General features: G+C 39.5%; 2 protein-coding genes across 11 annotated transcripts in view; both read right to left on the minus strand.

Moving 5' to 3' along the window:
• MED12L (mediator complex subunit 12L) overlaps nucleotides 1–19,777 on the minus strand; it is a 317,585-nt gene that overhangs the window by 132,730 nt on the left and 165,078 nt on the right. The gene's annotated exons all lie outside the window — the stretch shown is intronic.
• On the minus strand, nucleotides 16–2,885 carry LOC118970489 (nucleoplasmin-2-like). The gene is given in 3 exon segments (XM_073232206.1): nucleotides 16–2,374; nucleotides 2,377–2,535; nucleotides 2,538–2,885. Coding segments are annotated over 3 exon segments (483 nt in total). The 5' UTR covers nucleotides 2,776–2,885; the 3' UTR covers nucleotides 16–2,288.

A 19,777-nucleotide genomic window follows, 5' to 3' on the forward strand; every position in this document is an offset into this window, starting at 1 on the left:
TGGAGCTGAGCCGGAGGGTCCATGACTCCAAGTTGAAGGAGGAGACAGCAGAGACAGGAAAACCCAAAGCCAGGTGAGTGCCCTGCAGCCACGTCCCATGAAATGCTGCTGCTCTGAAGCCACTTCTGAGAGAACAGGAAGCACAGAGAAGAGAGCTCTCGCTAGGCTTGCAGTTTAAGATTTTGCTGTTTGCAGTACAACTCATTTATTGCTGGCATAACTGAGCAAATATTAACTGCCAGCTTTCTGTCATTCCATCTATGAACATTTAAGACTTTTGGCCATCATCCCCTTCACTGTGTTCATCAGTATCTTATGCACATTAGAAAACCTTGTGTAGTCTGGAGATAGGAGGGAAAGGTTCATCTATATTTTTTAAGCAATGTATTTGAAAGATACAGTTCAACTAACTGATTTTAAAGTTAAGTTTTTTTGGAGAGAGAAAAATGTGATTAAATATTAAGACAAGTGGACCTTGGATAAAACTCTCTGAACTTATGTTTGTCACTATTATACCCCTATGCTGCATTTAAATCCTCATGTGTTAGGGGTAGAGAATATAGGGCTTCATTATAACCAAGTATACATAGTTTATCAAAAAAAAAATGTTTAATAGTCTTTATTTTAGAAAAACTAGTAAATTAGTCTTCCCTTTAAGATCTATCTTACCTTTAACAAGGATGTCATTAGTTTAAAATTTTCACCTTAAGTTGAAAGATAGTATTCAATAAAGCAAGTCAAAAAAGGGTATTTTAAATATTAGAATATTTTCTCCTTCTTTGAGATAAACCCTTGAGCTTTTATTCTTTTTCAAAGCCTTCAGCCACTTGGGCCTGCCTAACTGCCTGATATGTTCCTAACACTGTACAAGTTGCTGGGGAAGCATTAAAAGAGTGAAGGTATGTTTGCTGATGAAAACAGGGCATTATGGTTAACAAAGAACACACACATATAAAACATTACAATACTGTCTTCAGACTCTTGTAAACTATATGCAAAATTCTAAAAAGCTGAAGTGGACCAAAATAAGGGCACAAGAATACTGTAGCCCAACAATGACTACCATCGTAAGGTCCAAGAACAGAATCTGGAGACCACTGAATGCCTGGTAGGTGAGTCAGGTTTGGCAGAGGCGTTGGTAGCAAAGGGGTTAAAAGAATTACCTGAGGACCTGTACCCATCTCTCCATCAAGATTACAATTCCATAAATTCTAATACATGAATTAATACACACCTCAGTGTCATTTATATAGCCACCTCCAACTCTGTGCCACTAACTAGGTTAAGGGAGCCATTTTTTCAGACCAGCTAATGAGGAAAGGCAGTTTGAAAGGCTAATTTCCTTCTACACCCTCCCCATAATGCCCAGGAGGAGTTACAGCTACTCAATATAAAAAGAAGGGAACAGTGCTGTGGCTGGGAAAATGCTCTCAATATGATGTACCCAGTCCTCTCCATCTCTTATTTCCACTACATCAGAGCTCCCAGTCAAAAATCTCAAAGGTGGTACTGCTTACTTCACTCTGCCTGAGTGTGCTGTTGAAGGCATGATCCCCTTAGAAACCAAAAACTATGAGCCTACCACAACTAACAGCATCAAATGGCTCCCGTTTAGTGCTCTGGAATTAACCAAACACTATTCATATCCCAGACTTCATTTAATCCTCTAATTCTGGCCTAAATTCGAAGAGATTTTTAAAATATTTTCAGTCTCATTTTAAAATTGGACTGCTGCATAGTTAGCAGGCATATTTAATGTGATGGTGGTTTTATTCCCTGAAATGGCATTATTAAATCAGTGGATATCTTAAAACAGTAACTTAGGAAAAGAAATAGCATTAGCCCCATTTTTTTAAAAACCATGTCACAAAAAACATCAAAATCCCACAGTGGGATTTTATACTTTACACCAATGCCCACAGTGGTTACAAAAACTTATGTGTCTAGGCCTACTGTTTAGGCAAGTAAAATAATATCAACAGGAATAGTATAAAATTAGTGTATATATATATACATATATATGTATATATATGTGTATGTGTGTGTGTGTGTGTATATATATATATATTTCCCCCCCGTCTCCCAGGCAAAGCAAATTTTATTATGGGCCTGAGGTTGGGGCTCTTCCCTTCGGGTCCTGCTGAAACCAGAGAGTTGGGATGAGAAGCCCCTCTGTTGTCCCCAGCATCACCATCAATTCAGACTTGGGCTGGATGAAGGGAGCACCCCTGGTCTGCTGGTTTCCCACTCTGCATGCTGGTCACTGCAGCCAGGCTATTCCTGGCTCCTCATTTCTTGGATTCCAGCTTTTTAGGCTTGCTTGTGGGTTTGGCCTTCCTCCTAAGGCTCTTGTCTTTAAGACTGGGTCTTGTGCCTCCTCTTCTTTTTCCAACCTTTTCTTCCTGGCAATGCTTGTCTGCTTCTGGGGCGCCGGCCTCCTGACTTTGACAGTGCTCATCTCCTCCAGTGACATATCTACATCATCCTCATCGCCATCATCTATCATGCTCTTCCCCCTCCCCTTCTCAGGATAGATTCTGAAAGGTGGTGACATTCCTGGCCACTGAGGGACACAGGTCCTGTGCCAGCTTGGAGCTGAAGAGTGACTGGGGGAGAAATCTCAAATCCTGTCACGACGACCATGGGCAGCACAGAGGCCTGGAGCGAGGCAATGGTGATGGGCTTGCTCTTCTTGTCTTCCTGGTTTGCTGGGGGCAGGATCTCCCCATTCATTTCCTCTTTCGCTTTCTCCCCCAAGCAAATCGTACTAAGCATCAGCTTACAGCCCTGCTTCCCTTCCTGTGGCCTAAAGATGAACGTCCTCTTTTATAAAATAGTATAAAATTAATCAGAGGTTAATACAAAATTGTATTAATGCTGAAGAAAACAAGAATCCTATTTGATTGGAAACAATCTGAAACATAAAATTTTACATAGTTTTTGGATTATATTTAGTATTTCAAGATTTTTAGGAGTAATAAATGATAAAGCTATTATTCTTTATAGGCCGATGAGAAACATATTCAGAGAATTTTTTTAAAATTTTGTATCCTTCTTAAGACTTACATTCAAAGACACTGACCTTGTAGAAAATCTTTTTGGTATGTGTATTACTAACTCTGTTAAATTCATTATTCCATCCATACTATTTTTTTCTCATTTCTAAACAATATAACAGTATTTTGTTTCTTAACTAAAGCTTCAGGGAATGGCAACTAGGAAAATCCATAAATTTATAATACATTGTTATGGCAAAATTTTGCATGCATGCACACATGTATGTAATTAAGAAAGTAAAGCCTAAACATCAAGAATTTTAATGATCACCATGGAGAAGTGTGATATACTAGGAAAATATTAATATAAGAAAAATATATTAAGAAATTAAGGAAAAAATAAAGCTTAACAATCACTTAAATTTTATACATGTAGACTAAACATAAGACAGTTAATAAATGAATAAACACTTACTAGGAATACACCACGTAAGGGAAAAAAAAGTGTCTTCAACATAATACGTGAAATAATATTTGGATATCCCTAAGTGAATTCTAAAAGTAAATATTTCTTAAGAGCAAACATCTTCAAACTTTAACATAATGCAAGTATCTGTGGGATCAGCAATTTTTTTTAGCATACCCCCTGCCCTCTACCACCATCTAATGGTAAAACTGGTGAAACAGCTGAAGAAAACGTGTCCTATTTACAGCAAGTGACTACACAGTAACATGGCCTAGCTCTTCCCTCCAGTCTTCCTTCAGTCATCTTTAATGCTAACACACACACTCTCTCTGGAGCTGCCAGAAAAATGTAAGATGGAAATGGCTGAAAATAATAATTATGATCTGAAAGAAGTTAGAAATGTAAATAGAACAAAAACTAAAAAGGCTACAATATACATGCATTTCACAGGAAAAACTAATTTAGCTATTATTTCAAAAGTGCATAAAAATCATGATAGAGTTGATGAGGGAGGAAAAGATTTGGTGTTAACATTCTTAAGTTATCAAGAAACTCATAGGCATTCAAGAGGCAAATTTTGTTTTGAATATTCCTAAGTTTTTCTTATAAACAACAATGATGAAATAAGAAATCATCTAAGTTGATAAGAACTGTATAAGGTAGCTATTAGACCACATAATCTATTTTCTCATCATTTGGAAACTCAAGGTATAGAACTAAACTGGAAATTTCTTTATTTCAAACAGCTTCATAGAAAGTGAACATTATTAATCAAAGTGGCCAATTTCTCTTGGAATAATGCCAGAAAAATACCCAGTGGCTGCAGCCTGGGCAGTCTCCAAAGAAACTCTCAGAAATGAGCTTCACATCTAACTAGATACAGCTTAGCTTATGAACAGGTTTCTAGAACACCAACCAGATTTCCAAAAGCTTCCAAGTCTATGTCTATATTTAAGGGTTACAAACAAGATTTTCCAACAATTCTGGACACATTAGCCTCTGTACATTATGCAAACATGTAACATGTATAATGAGAGCTAACGGATTTAGTACCATGAATGTGATTCAGCCCCTTAACTTGTGATAGTTTTTAGTTTTATAAAATCCCAGTCAGTGCTTAAGATTGCAACCACAAGTCTAAACCAAAATATTTTTAATAATATTGAAGTCATCTGCCAATTACCAACAATATCTCTATATATTTTTCAAAAAGCTGTATCATACATGTCTTTAAATTTTTGTATGTCACTTTATGCACCAAGAGAATCATGACCATTAAACAGAATGGAAGGATGAAAAATACATAAGGAAATGAATGCCAGGCCGAATGCTTATAGTGTATAAATTTGCAATCCATATCAATGCTTCTAAACTCCATCAAACCCAATGAAATTTTTATAAGATATCCTTCAATATATTTTTAGTTCACATATAAAAGCCATAGATGATACGACCTACCTACCTACACATACAAACATAAACACACACACACACACACACATACACACAGAGAACTCACTTTGCATGGTTGTGTGGAACTGTGTGCAAAACTGAAACTGTGCAAAGCAATCTTAAGCAGTAGGAAAAATTATGATTGTCCCATAACCTTAAAAAAAGTTTGTCAAAATATTAAAAACTTTCATATAGGCAAATGAAAAAAAAGAGTAAATTTCAAACATTGGAAATATCGAAAATTAAAGTGATTTTCTTGTAAAATAGAAAAATATACAAATAGGTTGAACAGGGCTTTCTCAGTATATAATCTACAGTATGGAGTGAACATCTTTTCTATGCCTTGTATAACTGTCACACTCCTAAGTTTGAATTCACTTCCAACATTTTATCCTTTGTGCTTTTAATATCATGAAACACAGTATCCCCCACTTTCCAAAAGCTCACTTTATACCACTTTACTTTTGCAGAAGACCTACATGAGTACCTGTTTTTGCTAACAGAATGAAATCTGAAGAGGGTTTTTCCTTTTACAAAAAAAAATGGTGAAAAACTAAAATGGCATTCGGTGTTTGTTTTGTTTCCCATAAGAAAGGCAGCACACACTCAAGCAGGAGAGGCCCCACCAAGTCCTTCCCCAGACCACACTCAGCATCTCAGCCTCAAGCTGCCAGAGCTCTGCACAGTGTCTGTGAGCATCTGTGCTTTATCTTGAGTTGTTCTGTGCATCCATTAGCAAGATGTGTCCTAAGATATCAGAAAAGCCTAAGAGAGGTTACTTTTTGGGTCTGGTATCTGGGAATGCTCACAAATTTTTTCATGTAAAGTAATGGTAAATTGCTTCTTCGCTTTACACCATTTTGGCTTAGGAAAAGTTTCATATAACGTTCTACTTTCGGACAGTGGGGGAAATCTTATCTCTGAAAGTTCCTTGAATGTGAGTTTCTTGCCAGCATCTCTTACTCGGGCAGCGCTCTCAGTCAGCAAGTCTGCCTTCGCTAAGGTCCCCTGGCTGCAGACCAGGAGGCTCGACATTCCATCAGGTATTTCTTCTATAACTGTATCTACATTCGGTTTGAATTTCACTTCCAGTGTTACCGCTTTTTCACTTCTCTGTTGTACTTTCATTTTGGTCTGTCAAGTCTTCCTTCCAATTATACATTTCTGTAGAATGTCGTGAGGTTTATCCCTGGCAAGCAAGGATGCAACATGGTGACACCCTGTGCAGTTGTACTGCATGTGCAGGAGCTGAGTCACAGATGTGCTCCCACACCAGTCACTGACTGGCTTTGAAAGAGGTGATGCAGCTGTTAACTGATTGTGATGTACACGTATTATTTACACAGTCAGCGGTGAACTGGAGAGAGTTAGCAGCCAAGGTTGTGCAATTATTCACAGCTAATATACTGGCAACTGAAATTTGAACCATGTTGCTGGGAAACTGAGATTATTTAACTAAATCACAGTAAGTCAAATACATGTATGTCAGAACTGTAAAATCAATGACTGCCTGCCTATGTGTACATAGCCATAATCATAACATAAAGGAAAAACAGAAAGAGAGATTTCTGATTAAATGATATGTAATTTAGTATCAAATACTTAGGTGCAACTATATGAGAAAACATTCCTTCATTCAACATGTAGTTGGACTATATCTATATATATGGACTCAAAAGCTACAGATGTTACTTGTGATCCAAATTCCACTTACGTCATCACCATTGGTGATGTGGCTTTCTAAAATGGTACATAATTCTTGAGACAACTCCAAATAAAATTGAGTATTTAGACAGTAGCTACATTCCTGGGAAAGTTTGGCTGGCATGCAATTAAACCAGGCAAAAATGTTTTATAAGTAAAATAGACTTAAGTTCTGAGCTCATACATTTATAAGCAGGTTTTTCACCCATGGAAAGTTTAAGAAGCATGGGACAATACTTCACTATGCAAAACTGCCTCATACTTTGCAAGACATCTAGCATCCATGGCCCCATGCAGCCGAAATGGGCACAAGCAACCCTCCAAAGCTGACAAACAGCCCTCAGGGCAGTACTGCTTCTGTTGAGAACCCTCATCCAGGTTCCTGAACCTCCTGTGAACAGAGAAAAGAATATGCCTAAGGTTTTAAGGTATATAAAAACCCAAGCCTCCAGATACCAGTAAGGCCTAAATAAATTTGGCAAGGGATACAGTTTTAACCATAAATTAATAAATAATAAGGCAAATTGTTTTTTCTTCCCATCTCTCCATAATCATAAAAACAGTAAAAAAAGTAAGTGATTCTATAAAGTTCATATACAAGCTTCATTAGATGCCTGCTTTGAAGTTTACTATGTTCTCTGCACATGCTATATGAAAGACAGCTACATACACCCTATAGATGCCCTTAAAATAACAGATAAAGATAATAATAATGATTAAATCTTATTAGTGCTTACCAGTCTCTCTCCCAAGCACTGTACGTACATGAATCTTTTTAATCCTCACAAAAATGCTATGAAGGAGGTATCCCATTACTATCCCCATTTTACAGATGACAAAACTGAGACTCACTCACCGATGGGGAACGGGGCTGGCCAGTGAAGTAATGGTGGCAGGTTAGGAAGCCAGGGAGTCCATGCTATCACCTAGACTGCATCCTTTCTTTCCCAACCTCATCCAAGGAGACTCCTTACCCTTGAACTTGGTTAACTGTACCACCACCCACCCAGGTACCTGAACTGGAAATACGAGTCACCCTATGCACCCCTCTTTCCTTCACTCCCATTAACAACCCTGCACCCAATCCTGCTGATCAGCCCTCAGACATGATGGACAAGCTAGGTCTCTGCCCTGCCTGGCCCTGCACCCAGCTTAGTGCAGGCCTAGGGGGAGGCTGTGGGCCTCACAGGCCTAAGCAAGGACATGGGAGAAAGATACACCTGGACCCTCTCACCCTGTGCCACACTGAGAGAAGACAGTAAGCCAGCTGTTGCGATTTTAAACTGATGGCACCACTGCCCAAGGTCTCGAGTTTTCTGCTCCTTCCCAGTCCCTCCCATACACTTCTTTCTAGTACTTTCAATACTGACTGGTTATTTTCTAATGAAATAAAAACAGCTAATGTTTGCTGGGCCCTTGCTCCAGGCACTGTTCCCAGCTCCCGACTTGCATCCACCCATTTCATCCCCGAGAGGAAGTACGAGCATTGCCTAGCCCCACATTAGGAGGAAGAGGTTTAGGAATGTTCCCAAGGCCACACAGTTCAGAGAGGCTGTTTCTAGGATCCTGATTCAGAGAATGAGGCTCCAGAAGCTCGGGTTTTAACCAAGGTTCAATATGGAAATGAAATGCACCCCTTAAGGTATTAGTGATACTACAGAAAGCCTTGCTAATCATTTATGTCACCAAATGCTATTAACACAAACTACATCAACACTGCACATAAGGCTGGGCTTGAAGTTGAGAAGTGCTCCCCACCAAGGTGACAATAATTTCTTTAATAAACATGAAGGATACTACTCACTATGAAGACTGTGTCAGGGTAAGCCAATCAACCACCCAGCTTATTTGATCACTTGATCATTTTATTTCCTTCTAATTATGATTAGCACCTAATTCATTGTCAAAACCTGGATACTTCTGAGAATGGAAATGCCACTTACTGAGCTGGCACAACAGGTATAAACTGGGACAGTGTGGCAAAACAGGACTTATGGCCCACATGTTCATAACAGATATGAAAAGCTGGACTGAGTTCACTGGGTTAAACAAGCAGCTTAGGACAAGGAAAAAGAACTTAAGGAATCCAGCCAGCTCACCCTGAGAAGTCCCACTGTGACGCCTCTTCCATCCGGCTTGCTAACACTGTGAACACCTGGATGCTGGATTAGCAGCTATTCCACAAAAATCCTTAATGGATGCTTCCTGGGAGTGTGTTTAACTGTTTCTGGGTTAGTGCTTATTACTAGCGGTTTTGTTTAATGCCACAGGAAAGAACCCAGCTCAAACAAATTGAATTATTTTGTTTTTACCCCTTGATGGCATGCATTACCTAAATTCTAATTTTAATTCTTTCTCTCTTTGAACAGCAAAACCATCACAAATCTTTCCTAACACAATTAAGCACAAAATTGATGACAGGTCTGATTTCAACAGATTGTAGAGATGGAGGCTGCATTTGTCCTTCTAAGGCCCAGGCCTCCACGGAGACAACAAACAGGCTGGTCAGGAGTCAGAGCCACAACTGGGCACTGATGTGACTACATCCAAAGCATGTTTAACTCTGTACCACCCACAGGGAGCCTGCGCAGCTCTGGAGACTGATGAAGCTCCACTTGGTGCCAATAGAAGATGCCTCTGAATTAGCCTACCTGTCAGGACCGAGTCACACAAACCCAAGTATATGTCTTCATTCAATCCACCTCATGACGCCTGAGAATCAGATGAGAACCACAAGCACAGCCCCTTTCAATGGCCCATTCAAGGGCTAAACACAGAAACATGGCCTGATTCACTCTTCTGATTATGCCAACTGGTCCCTGCAAAACAGCCTAAGAATCTCTGCTGTGCTCAAGTTACCAACCAGAGACATGCAGCTTTCTACAGCACTAGCTGCCTTAAACTATGAAGGATTTCTCAGTCAGGCCATCAAGGAAATTAAATTGCTAAAGATAAGCATATCCGGAAGTACAAACAAGTCTGTTTAGCTAATTTCAGTTTGCCAAACTAAGAAGAAGATGGATTCCACATAATTTCAGGTGTGGCTCACTCTTTTGGTGGGGGAAAAATAAAGAGAGCAAGCGAGAACTGCATGTTATGACTCACATCCCTTCCTCGGCCCCTCAGGTTAACCTCAGCCAATGCTTCTCCCACATACCACTGCAGCAGGAACAAGTGGCATCTGTTTATCACAATAACTCTGGGAAAGTTTCTCTCATGAAAATGAAGTCATTCTCCACATTCTCCGTCTCATTCCAGCTCCAGCCACTCTCAGTGACTTCTCAAGGCTTGTTTTCCTAACTTGTTCCAACAGGTCTCTAAAGAGCTGAGCAGTTAGAGCTCTAGGTAAAATACCATCTTGTAGAGCCGTGTATTTGTTATCCTCTAAGTTACCTGTCCTAGAATGCATCATGACCTAAGTCAGGAGGTCAGCAATCTGCAAAAGGAGCTCAAAAGTGTGCAGGTACAAGGGATTTAATGCCCCTGGAATAATATTTAAAAATATTCATGGTCCTTGTTTATAGATTAATTCCATCATCTCACTTACCTTTTCCTACAGCATACAATTGGGGGATATTCTTTGCTTCCCCATGTTTTAGTAACATACATTTGCTCAAACACTTCTGAGTGCCTCCTATGGTGGTGGGCGCTAGCGATCCCCAAACAAGCCAACTAGGACAGCCAGCGCCCACTTCAGCTGGGAATGCTGTAAAAATACAGGCCTCAGGGCTGCATAGTAAGTAACACCACCAAGGTATCAGGGACACTTCCAGGGATGGTGACAGTCCAGGGTCTTGCCAGCAGGTAAAAGAATGAAGATCATCAGACATGATAATGTTGCAGAGACCCAGAGGCATGAAAGATAAGACCCTCCCCTGCTTCCTCATTATCTTTCAAAAAACCACACAGAGAACAAGAAATACGCTCACTCAAGCTTTTTTTATCTAACAATTGAAGTTCTCAATTTTAATTCTTTGCTATTATCAACTGAAATTCATCCTTTCTGATTCTTAAGGTTAAACACAATCTAATATTAACGCCACAGACATCTGTTTGAACACTTCAGCTAAATGGGACAAAGTATTCAACCCAATGACTCAACCTTAGCGTCCATCCCAGAGTGAGGTTGTCTACAAAATATGTAAACATGTGCGTATCAATTCATTTTATAAACTGTTACTTCTGCCACTTTACCAGAAGGTGGACATATTGTACCACCTACCTGTTTCTCCATTATGGTCATCCGATAAAGATAAGGGTACAACTGCCAATGAATCCCTGGGACTGCCACTCATTTCAAGAGGTTAAATACATACAAAAAAAACTTTGTTTTACAAGCTAATTTCTAATGACATAATTTCTGCCACCCTCCTCCAAACTCTGGATCAATGCACTGAGTTTTGCAGGATTTAATGCTTTTCATTGAGGAACACAGGAAGACATGTCTGCACTCATTTTCCTGCCAGATTACACTTTTTTTTTACACTTTTTAAAGTACATCGTTCAATTACTTTAAAACTACAAAACTTCATAGCATATGGAATTACAAACTCGTCTGCATGACAATAGAATCCCCCACATTATGCCCCATGCTACCTCTGCTGACTTTCCCTCCATGGTGCTCATACCAATCTTTTAATTCCAGATGGACTTTTACCCCCACTCTATAAATAAAAGAGCCATCTAGTAAGAACCATTTCTGATACCAGCTCCTTCATAGATCTTTTTAGGGGGTCCAAAATGCTCTTCCTTTAAATATTTCTGTATTGGGCCTTGTACTAAAATCCTCTGTATTCTCGCCACAACATATTTCTCAATGTCCAGTGGAATCCTGTCTGCAGCACACGCACTCACACACACAAATTACAAATAACTTACCAACAAACTTTTTTTTTAATTTTTAAAAAATGATGTAACCTAGGAAATAATTCCTGTGGCTAAAATAAACTCATTGAATATGTCCATATCTACCTAAAGGTCCATCAGTAGGGATTGAGGAAATAAATTATGGAATACTACAGAGCCATCAAAAAGAATAAGGATTTCTAGACAAGGCTAACATGAATAAGTATCCAAGACAGCAGGTTGGGAAAATGCCAAGTACACTAATGTGTCTTACTGGCCAACAGAGCAAATGGGGAAAATCTGGGATAAGGCAATAACAATCAAATTGTTTTTGTACTTAAGAAAAAGTTTGGATAAGGAACAAAATAGGACATTTATAGAACCAAGAAGTAAGAAAGCCAGCTTTTACAGGCAGTTGATGACAGGCTGGATGGAAACTGACTGGAAACAATAACAGACATATTTGGGGATTACGTGTGTTAAACTCACTCTATTTGTAGTATGAATACACAAGGGATGTTTATATATAACCAGTCTTATTACCGACAAGGCAGAATCCAGCCTGGAGAATACAACCTGAATTCATAAAGTAAATATGTGTGCCTCTGAGTTATATGGGGTCTCAGACATGCACTGAGGGTGCACAGGGGTGGCAGTCATATGGGCAGTATGTGGAGGGTTCTGAGAAAAAGACTGGTTGAGATGAAATCCCATAGTACTTTAATCTGTAACCATAGGTTTCCACAAAAGGAAATGGGAAGGGGTTAAAGGTATAGAATTATTTAACATAAATCAAAACATCATAGGTAAAAACAAAACACTGATTAGTTTTTCTTCTTTTTTTGATAATAAGAGTCCTGAAATCAGGGAACATGCCCTCTAAATATTTTATTATTATTATTACTATTATTAGTAATATAATCATTATTTATTTTGCTTTGTGACTAGTGGCAGTGTTGAATAAGGCCATTATTTGTGTTGCTAAACATCATAACAAAATACATAATTTGAAAAATACATGAAGATATGACCAATGACATCTGTTAGGATAAAACAGTTTTGCAAACATTAATAAGAGACTTATTTCTAATTATAATATAGAAAAATGTGTACAAGCTAATCTTCCCATCTAAATACATCATAAAATGCCCAGCATACACCTCAGGGAAATACAAAGTGGTGACAGAGCCAGTTTTGAAGCATGCATTGAAATATGCTGAGTCATTCTCAAATATACCCATGTTTCCATAAGCCCTGCATTCTGGAACAGCAAGAGCCAGTTTTCAAACCTTGAGTGACAGGGTGAAGTGCATAACTAAAGAAGACTCCCCTTCCACTCCTGAGACTGTCCTGCTAAAAAGAGGGAGTAATAGTAGACAGTCTAAAACAGATTTATATCATTCACTGATGTCTAGTGGGAAAAAGTGCTGAAAATAAAGAAATGTAAAACTAAAGGCTCCAGGAGAAGTCAGATGTCATTAAATAAGCCCCATCTGATATTCCTCCTTCCTCCTTGGGTTTCATCTGGTCTTCGGCTGTTCTAGCCTTTCTCTTTAGTTCTATAAATCTCTCATATAGTACTCTGATCATCAAAATGTCTGCTCTTAGAGCTCCTGACTGCATGGGTGTCCAAAGTTAGGGTGGTAACTGATAAGAGGCCCATGCAGTTGGCGGGAGATGAACAAACAAAACAGGCTGGGAGGTAGGGCATCTGCCCAGAACGTAAAAGTTCCTTCAGGTGTTGTAAGATCAGAGGCTCCAAAACAGGAAGGCAAGGGACCTTACACCTGGCCACATTTCTGAATTACCCCACACTTTTTAAAATATAGATTCCTAAGCCAAAAACACAAGGATTTTGATTCAGTTCATTTGAAGTATGTGCATTTTAAAGTTCCCCAGGTCATGTGGATGGTCAGTCAGGTATTTAAACAATGACCTTAAAAGAGTAGGAGGGAATGGCTTCAGAGTCTCCCGATAAGCAGAGGGCCAAAAGGACCATCCAACAGGACCAGGGGGAGGAGAGGGCAGCTCCCAGGTGTTTCCTTTAAAAGTCCCCCGAACATGGAAAGAGAAATCCCAAGAAACTGCCCTTACTCCTCTTTAAGGTCCTAGGGCCAAAATTCTACTTAGGCAGATCATTTTTCTTGAGACATGAAATCTTAAGAACACAAGATGAACAGATGACTCACCAAACTCTTCTTGGATACTTACATGTTCATCTCCCTCTATTCCAAGGCAAGTGCAGCCCTAACCACCGACTGGACCCCTTGTCCTGGCATCCGTGATCATCATCACCTCACTGCGCCATCCGCCCGCCATCACTCTCTTTACATTTCTCATCTCAGCTACAATTTGGTGAGTGCATACAATCAGCATTTCTTGATGAGAAAATACACTCTTCCAATGTTCCCAACAAGCACTGCCCTAATATGCCAACTCTCAGATGCTTGATTAATTAACACATCAGTACTCACTGTACATCAGTTGTAAGAAACAGCTGCTAGAGTGTAGCACAGAGAAGACAAGTAGTGGCTCTGTGGCATCTTACTATAGTGCTGGGCAGTGACTGCAGTGGGGTATTGGAAGGATTTGATAATATGGGTGATGAAGTAACCACTATGTTTTTCATGTGAAACCTTCATAAGAGTGTATATCAATATAACCTTCATAAAAATAAAATGAAATGAAATAAAGCTGCTATGACTATTCAAAAAAGAAAAAAGAAATAGCTGCAAGACTGGGGAAGGAATCTTAAACTCTGAAACTAAAGATCAGCTCCGAAGTGTAGCCCTGTCACCTCTTAGCCTGGGTAACTTAAATTTTTTGAGACTCTTATTTTCTCATCTATAAAAATAGGAATAGTTACCCCCTCAAATGGTTCCTATGTGAACTGGCTATAAAAGGATCTAATAGAAATGTAATAGAAATAGCCCCTCAATAGAATGTGGAAGTGTTGATCTCTCCTGGTAGATGAGTGTTCCTTCTGAGTCCCCAAGCTGCCTCTCCCTGCCATCCTTGCCCTGCTATCGTCCAAACGAGAAAGCAGAGGCCATGGACTATCATCCCATAAACCAAATACAGAGCACCATCAGGTTTTGTTTTGACCCACAAGACAGGAGGCTTATGTGAATTTGCAAAGTATTTGATTTAGATAACAGCATACAAAATCAATAGAGACCAGAAATTGCCATCAAAAGCACAGGCTCCAGGAGCTGCTCTGCCAGGGCCCAAACCCCAGCTCTAGAAGCTGTGAAACCTAACTTAGCATCTCTGTGCCTCAGTTTCCTTATCTATTAAGAAAGTGGTGGGGGAAGAGACAGTATCGGAACTACCCAGCTCACGGAGTTATGAGAACTCAATGAGTTAAAACATATAAAATGTCCAGGACGGCACACACAAGCAGCACTAAGGTTCTGACTACACTGGCTTATCCACGGATGAGGCATCCCTGGGCTCTGACAAGCTAGCTGAGTGGCAGCTCACTCCTTCACAATCCCTGATCCCTGAAGCTCTTTCACAGAGCCTTCCTCACTTATCTGGACTACCTACCATCAGGTGACCACCCGTAGGGCTATCCCTTTTCCTTGGCCTCTGCAACTCCTGGTACCGAGAAGAAAACAGGCAGCTTCACTGAACTTAATTATAACCTCCTCCCCAGCCACGCTCAGTAACAGGCATGCAGAGTGCCGCTTGGAGAGGTTGAGAAGCACAAGACACACCAGGATGATTAGTGGCTGTTCATGTAACCATCAGAATAAACAATGCCTCCAATTATAAACCAGGGAACTCTTCAGAGCAGCAGCTAAGAGGCTGTTAATGCCAAACCATCCATTTAATTAGAAAAATGTTTACATCTGAAGGACTCAGTCATGTGCCCTGGCAATAGCCAGGCTCTGAAGGTTAGTCCTTATGTCTACTTGTCCTTATGGCGGCCAGATCTCCTTGTGGCTGAAGCTAAAAAGCTTCGGTATGCACGCTGGTGTTCTTAGTCCCTGAATCAAGCAGCAGAGCCCTGGGGAAGATTAAAAAATAGATTCCTCAGGCAGAGCCAAGTGGGAAGGTTCCCTAAACCAGCCATGTGTCCCTTCAGGCCTCTTCTGAGTCTACTAGGATCAACAGTAACTAAAGTTTGTATGCGAGACATAAGATAAGAAATGTGCTTCATGAGGGAAGGGACTTGGGTCTGATTTAGTCACTAACTCCATCTCCAGTATTTGGAACACTGCCTATGTGCAGTAGGTACATACAAAGTACCTAGAACAGTACCTAGCATATGATAAGCAGAGATATAAGAACCACCTGTTATTATAACTACAGATGTATGTTTTTAACAAACTGAACTTTACAATTAAACTGTGAGCCCATAATTCGGCAATGTAACGACCTAACTGAACATACCCAAAATGTATAAGTGAGCCCTATAGAGAGCTTTTCAGGGCGTAGCTTCCTTTTTTTCTTACTGGGTTCTGAGTTACATGCTTTGATGAGGCCTTTGTAGCCAAATTCTGAGTACTTCTAAATCTAATTGCACACATTATTCAGTGGGAAAGACACTGGGGCACTCTTCAGGAAATTACAAATTATATTACAGAACTTGAAAGGAACTAAAAATATGAAGAGGTCCTATGTCTCACTTTCAAAACAGCAACATAAACAGCACAACCTCAGCAAGAGATTAACACTTGAGGATTTTACTTGCAGTTCCACTTGTGGTTTGTCAATAATGCTCAAACATGAAAAAATTAATGTGGAAAAATACAATAGCAGCACCTCTTATTTAACAGATGCACTCAGTGATGTCAAAACATTTCTGACTCAAATGGTAATTCCACATTTCCAGGTAGCCCCATTTACTGTCCATTTGTAAACAGCTGTTACACTATATGGCTGTTGATAATTTCCTCTTAGGAGGATGTTTCAGGAGAACTATGTCTCATCCACCTCAGTTACCCACCACAGTTCTCCACCACATCTACATGTTGCATTTGGCTGTAACTCCATGGGGAGAAAATATGTTCCCTGCCTGGGGCAAATTACCTTTGAAGCCAAAATCAGTCAAGGGGAGAAATAAAATAGGAGAACCCATTTATTGCTTACCAGCAGTCATCCACTTCTGCTTGCCCATGTTTCTCACCACCCAGCTGAAAAAGAAGGGGAGCCCACCCAACCTCTCCTGTCCAGATATGCCCTCAACCCCCCTGTAATCACCTATTAACAGGGAGATGCTCTATGGCCAGGCGAGAGATTCTGGAAATACTGCAATTTTACCCACATTGACCATGGCGAAGTTTAAAAAGAAAACCTACTTACGTTGTTGCCTGACTGCTCATTTGCCAGATGATGTGGTGATAAGGAAAAAAGCAGCAGAAAATTTTAAGATGGGGGAAAAGACCAAGCTTTTTTTTTTTTTTGGATCACTGAAGGAAAGGAACTAGCATAGAGGCCAGCCTGACAGCCACAGAGATCCAAACACCTCTTCCTCGTTTCCCTTTTCCAGACTTGAGTAAGTTCTAACTAACCAGTTCAGCAGACTGACAGTCGACCCGCTATCTCATGGTTTCTATCAAGTTCCTGATTTTTATGTGTTCTCAAAGACGAGAAAGGACTCTGTGTTTACCAGTCCTAAATTGGAGCACACACTGAGAGATACATACTGAAGTGCTGGTTGACTCAGAGTTGAAAGGCTAGAGGCAGGTAAGGAAACAGCTTTTCCATGAAAGAATTTGCATGTGTGTAAATGGTTGCTTACAATTGGAAAAAGATTACTGAGCTGGGCAGCAACAATGCTGAGTAACACTGAACTATTTCCAATCCCCAAAGTTACTTTTTGTTTGAGAAGGATAATTGGTTGTTATGGTAATATATTTCTCATGCTGATTTTGGATCTAAATCTGAAATCTAATCATTGATGATTATTTAGGATTTCTAATTGTGACTGTCAAAATATATCTGTGATAAAGAGATATCAAAGAAAATGCTTAGAAGGTATTCACCCAGGAACAAGCATCTCAAAAGCTTTTAAATGTAAATCAAAGTTGCCTCTAAGAACTAAAAATTAATTATTACAATAGTACTTGTAAATCAGTGTGAATGTTTTCGTTGTAATTTCAGGTGTGCATAGATATACACACATTATTTGTATGTGAACTTATACAGGAAAAAGCTTTTATCTCTGTTATTGGTATAAGTTAACCCTACAAATACCTAATAAGATATTTCCCTTTAAAGAAAATTATAATCTGCAAAAACAGTTATCCTGTGCATAGCAAAATTTTGAGTTCATATGCTACTTACGGTCTGTGACTAGTAAGCTAAATTATTTAAAATATGTTAAATATTATAAATTTAAAATTACACACAGGGGAATTAGCACAGCTCCACATCATCACAGCATATTCAACCAATCTCATGCAATCCATGTAGTCTAGAAATACATATTTTTAAGCAAGAACAACTAATCCTATGGAGAAAATGAATCAAAGATCACACTGGTTTGAAAAAGAGATATATGGTAGTTTGCATATTAATCTTAAAACAATTACAAACTTGGAAACAATTTTAGCACTAAAAAACCTAGATACCATTAAGAAGGTCTTAAAAATAAGAAAACACGATGTACTCACTAAAAATAACAAAATAATGTATTTATGATTTGTTAATATACAAGTAAATTTTATACTTCAATAAAACCTATAAATACACACATAGAAATATGTACACACATAAAAACTAACGCACTGGTAGTAAACACATGAACTACAAATATTCATGTCTGTTATAGCTCAGTAAGGAAGAAATAAAGAGACACCAAGATACTCGAAGTGGGAAGCCCCAGTAAGGGGAGGTGGGCAGGGTGTGGGGAAAGAACTACCATTCGCTGAGACATGACAGTGCCCATTTCCCACTTCAGGCAGCAAGTAGAAAGGATGTAATTCCCCTGGCCAAGGCCACTCAGATGATCCCATGTGAGCCTGAGCCTCCTGACCACATGGAAGGCACCTGACTCCACTCACAGCTGCCAGCTCCTGCAGACCACAGGGTTTGAACCAGCCCAGCCTGCTACACCCACTCCCTCCCCTTCCACCACCACACCAGTCAATCACCAGCCAGTGTGTCCATCAATCCTCCCCAACTATTGTCATCCTCATGTATCTGTAGGATAGTGTTTATAATTCCCTGACTATAAGACTATTCAATTTAGTATTACACACACATACTAGGGGGAAAGTTATACTAAAAACATAAATTATAATTATCCCTGAGACCTTTAAACAGAACACAACCTGAGTGGGACTTGGGAGGCAGGGGACAGGAGTGGAAAGTCACACAAAGTCAGGGAAATTGGAGGGGATAGGAGAGGTGGAGACCGTTAAAGTAGCTAAAGGGCACAGTAGACATGGAGGCACTAAGTGACCATCTCTAAGAGGCCAGTAGGCAGAGATCTGAGTCCCAATCCCTTATCTGTAAAACAGTGGTGACATTAATACAAAACTGCTATAGGATTAAATCATATATGTAAAGCTTTAACACAGTAATATATGAAGTTCAGTAAATGTGGGCTGACACTGTACACTATTATCATAAGGACTAATTTAATCAGGGTAGGTGCATATGTGAATTGCATATCAGACCTTTAGAAAATGTAACTCAGACATTTCAATACCTTTGTACAGTAAAACAGGTAAGATATAAAACTATTGACAACAATGCTCCACAAATTTTACCATACATCAGAATCACCCGGAGGGCTTGTTGAAATACATATTCCTGGGCCCTACTCCCCAAAGTCTTCTGATTCAGTAAATTAGGGCTGAGGCTTAAGAATCTGCATTTCTAATGAATTCCCAGGTGATGCTCATGCTGATCTGGGGGTCCACACTTTGAGAACCACAGATATACAGGTTCACATTCACATTTGCCTTATTAATAAAATTGCAAGTTTCCCATGCAATCTAAGCCAGTTAATGAAAGGGCAGAATAACAAATAAACGCTTAAAAAGCAAAAGCACCATATTTTCCCCACAAAGTTAAACATTACAGTACTCTTGATTATAAAAAACAAACAGTCAAGATATTGTCCATTAGATTTCAGAGGCTTCTGAAATCAACTACTGAAGTCTACTGTTGCCCCAAACAATGTTCACACTATCAAATGTCTCTAGAGGGAATTTAGATGGGGAGGCTTCCCTAAGCTAGTAAATGTCTGGCTTAAGAAACCAGAGCCTTACTTGGTTTCTGCATTTTCTTGAAAGTTAAGTAGGTACCACTGAGCTGTCTCAGCCTGTCTCAGCCTCCCAGCGCACACAGTCTCTGG

The sequence above is a fragment of the Manis javanica genome, chromosome 3 (assembly GCF_040802235.1).
Source record: "Manis javanica isolate MJ-LG chromosome 3, MJ_LKY, whole genome shotgun sequence".
NCBI lineage: Eukaryota > Metazoa > Chordata > Mammalia > Pholidota > Manidae > Manis > Manis javanica.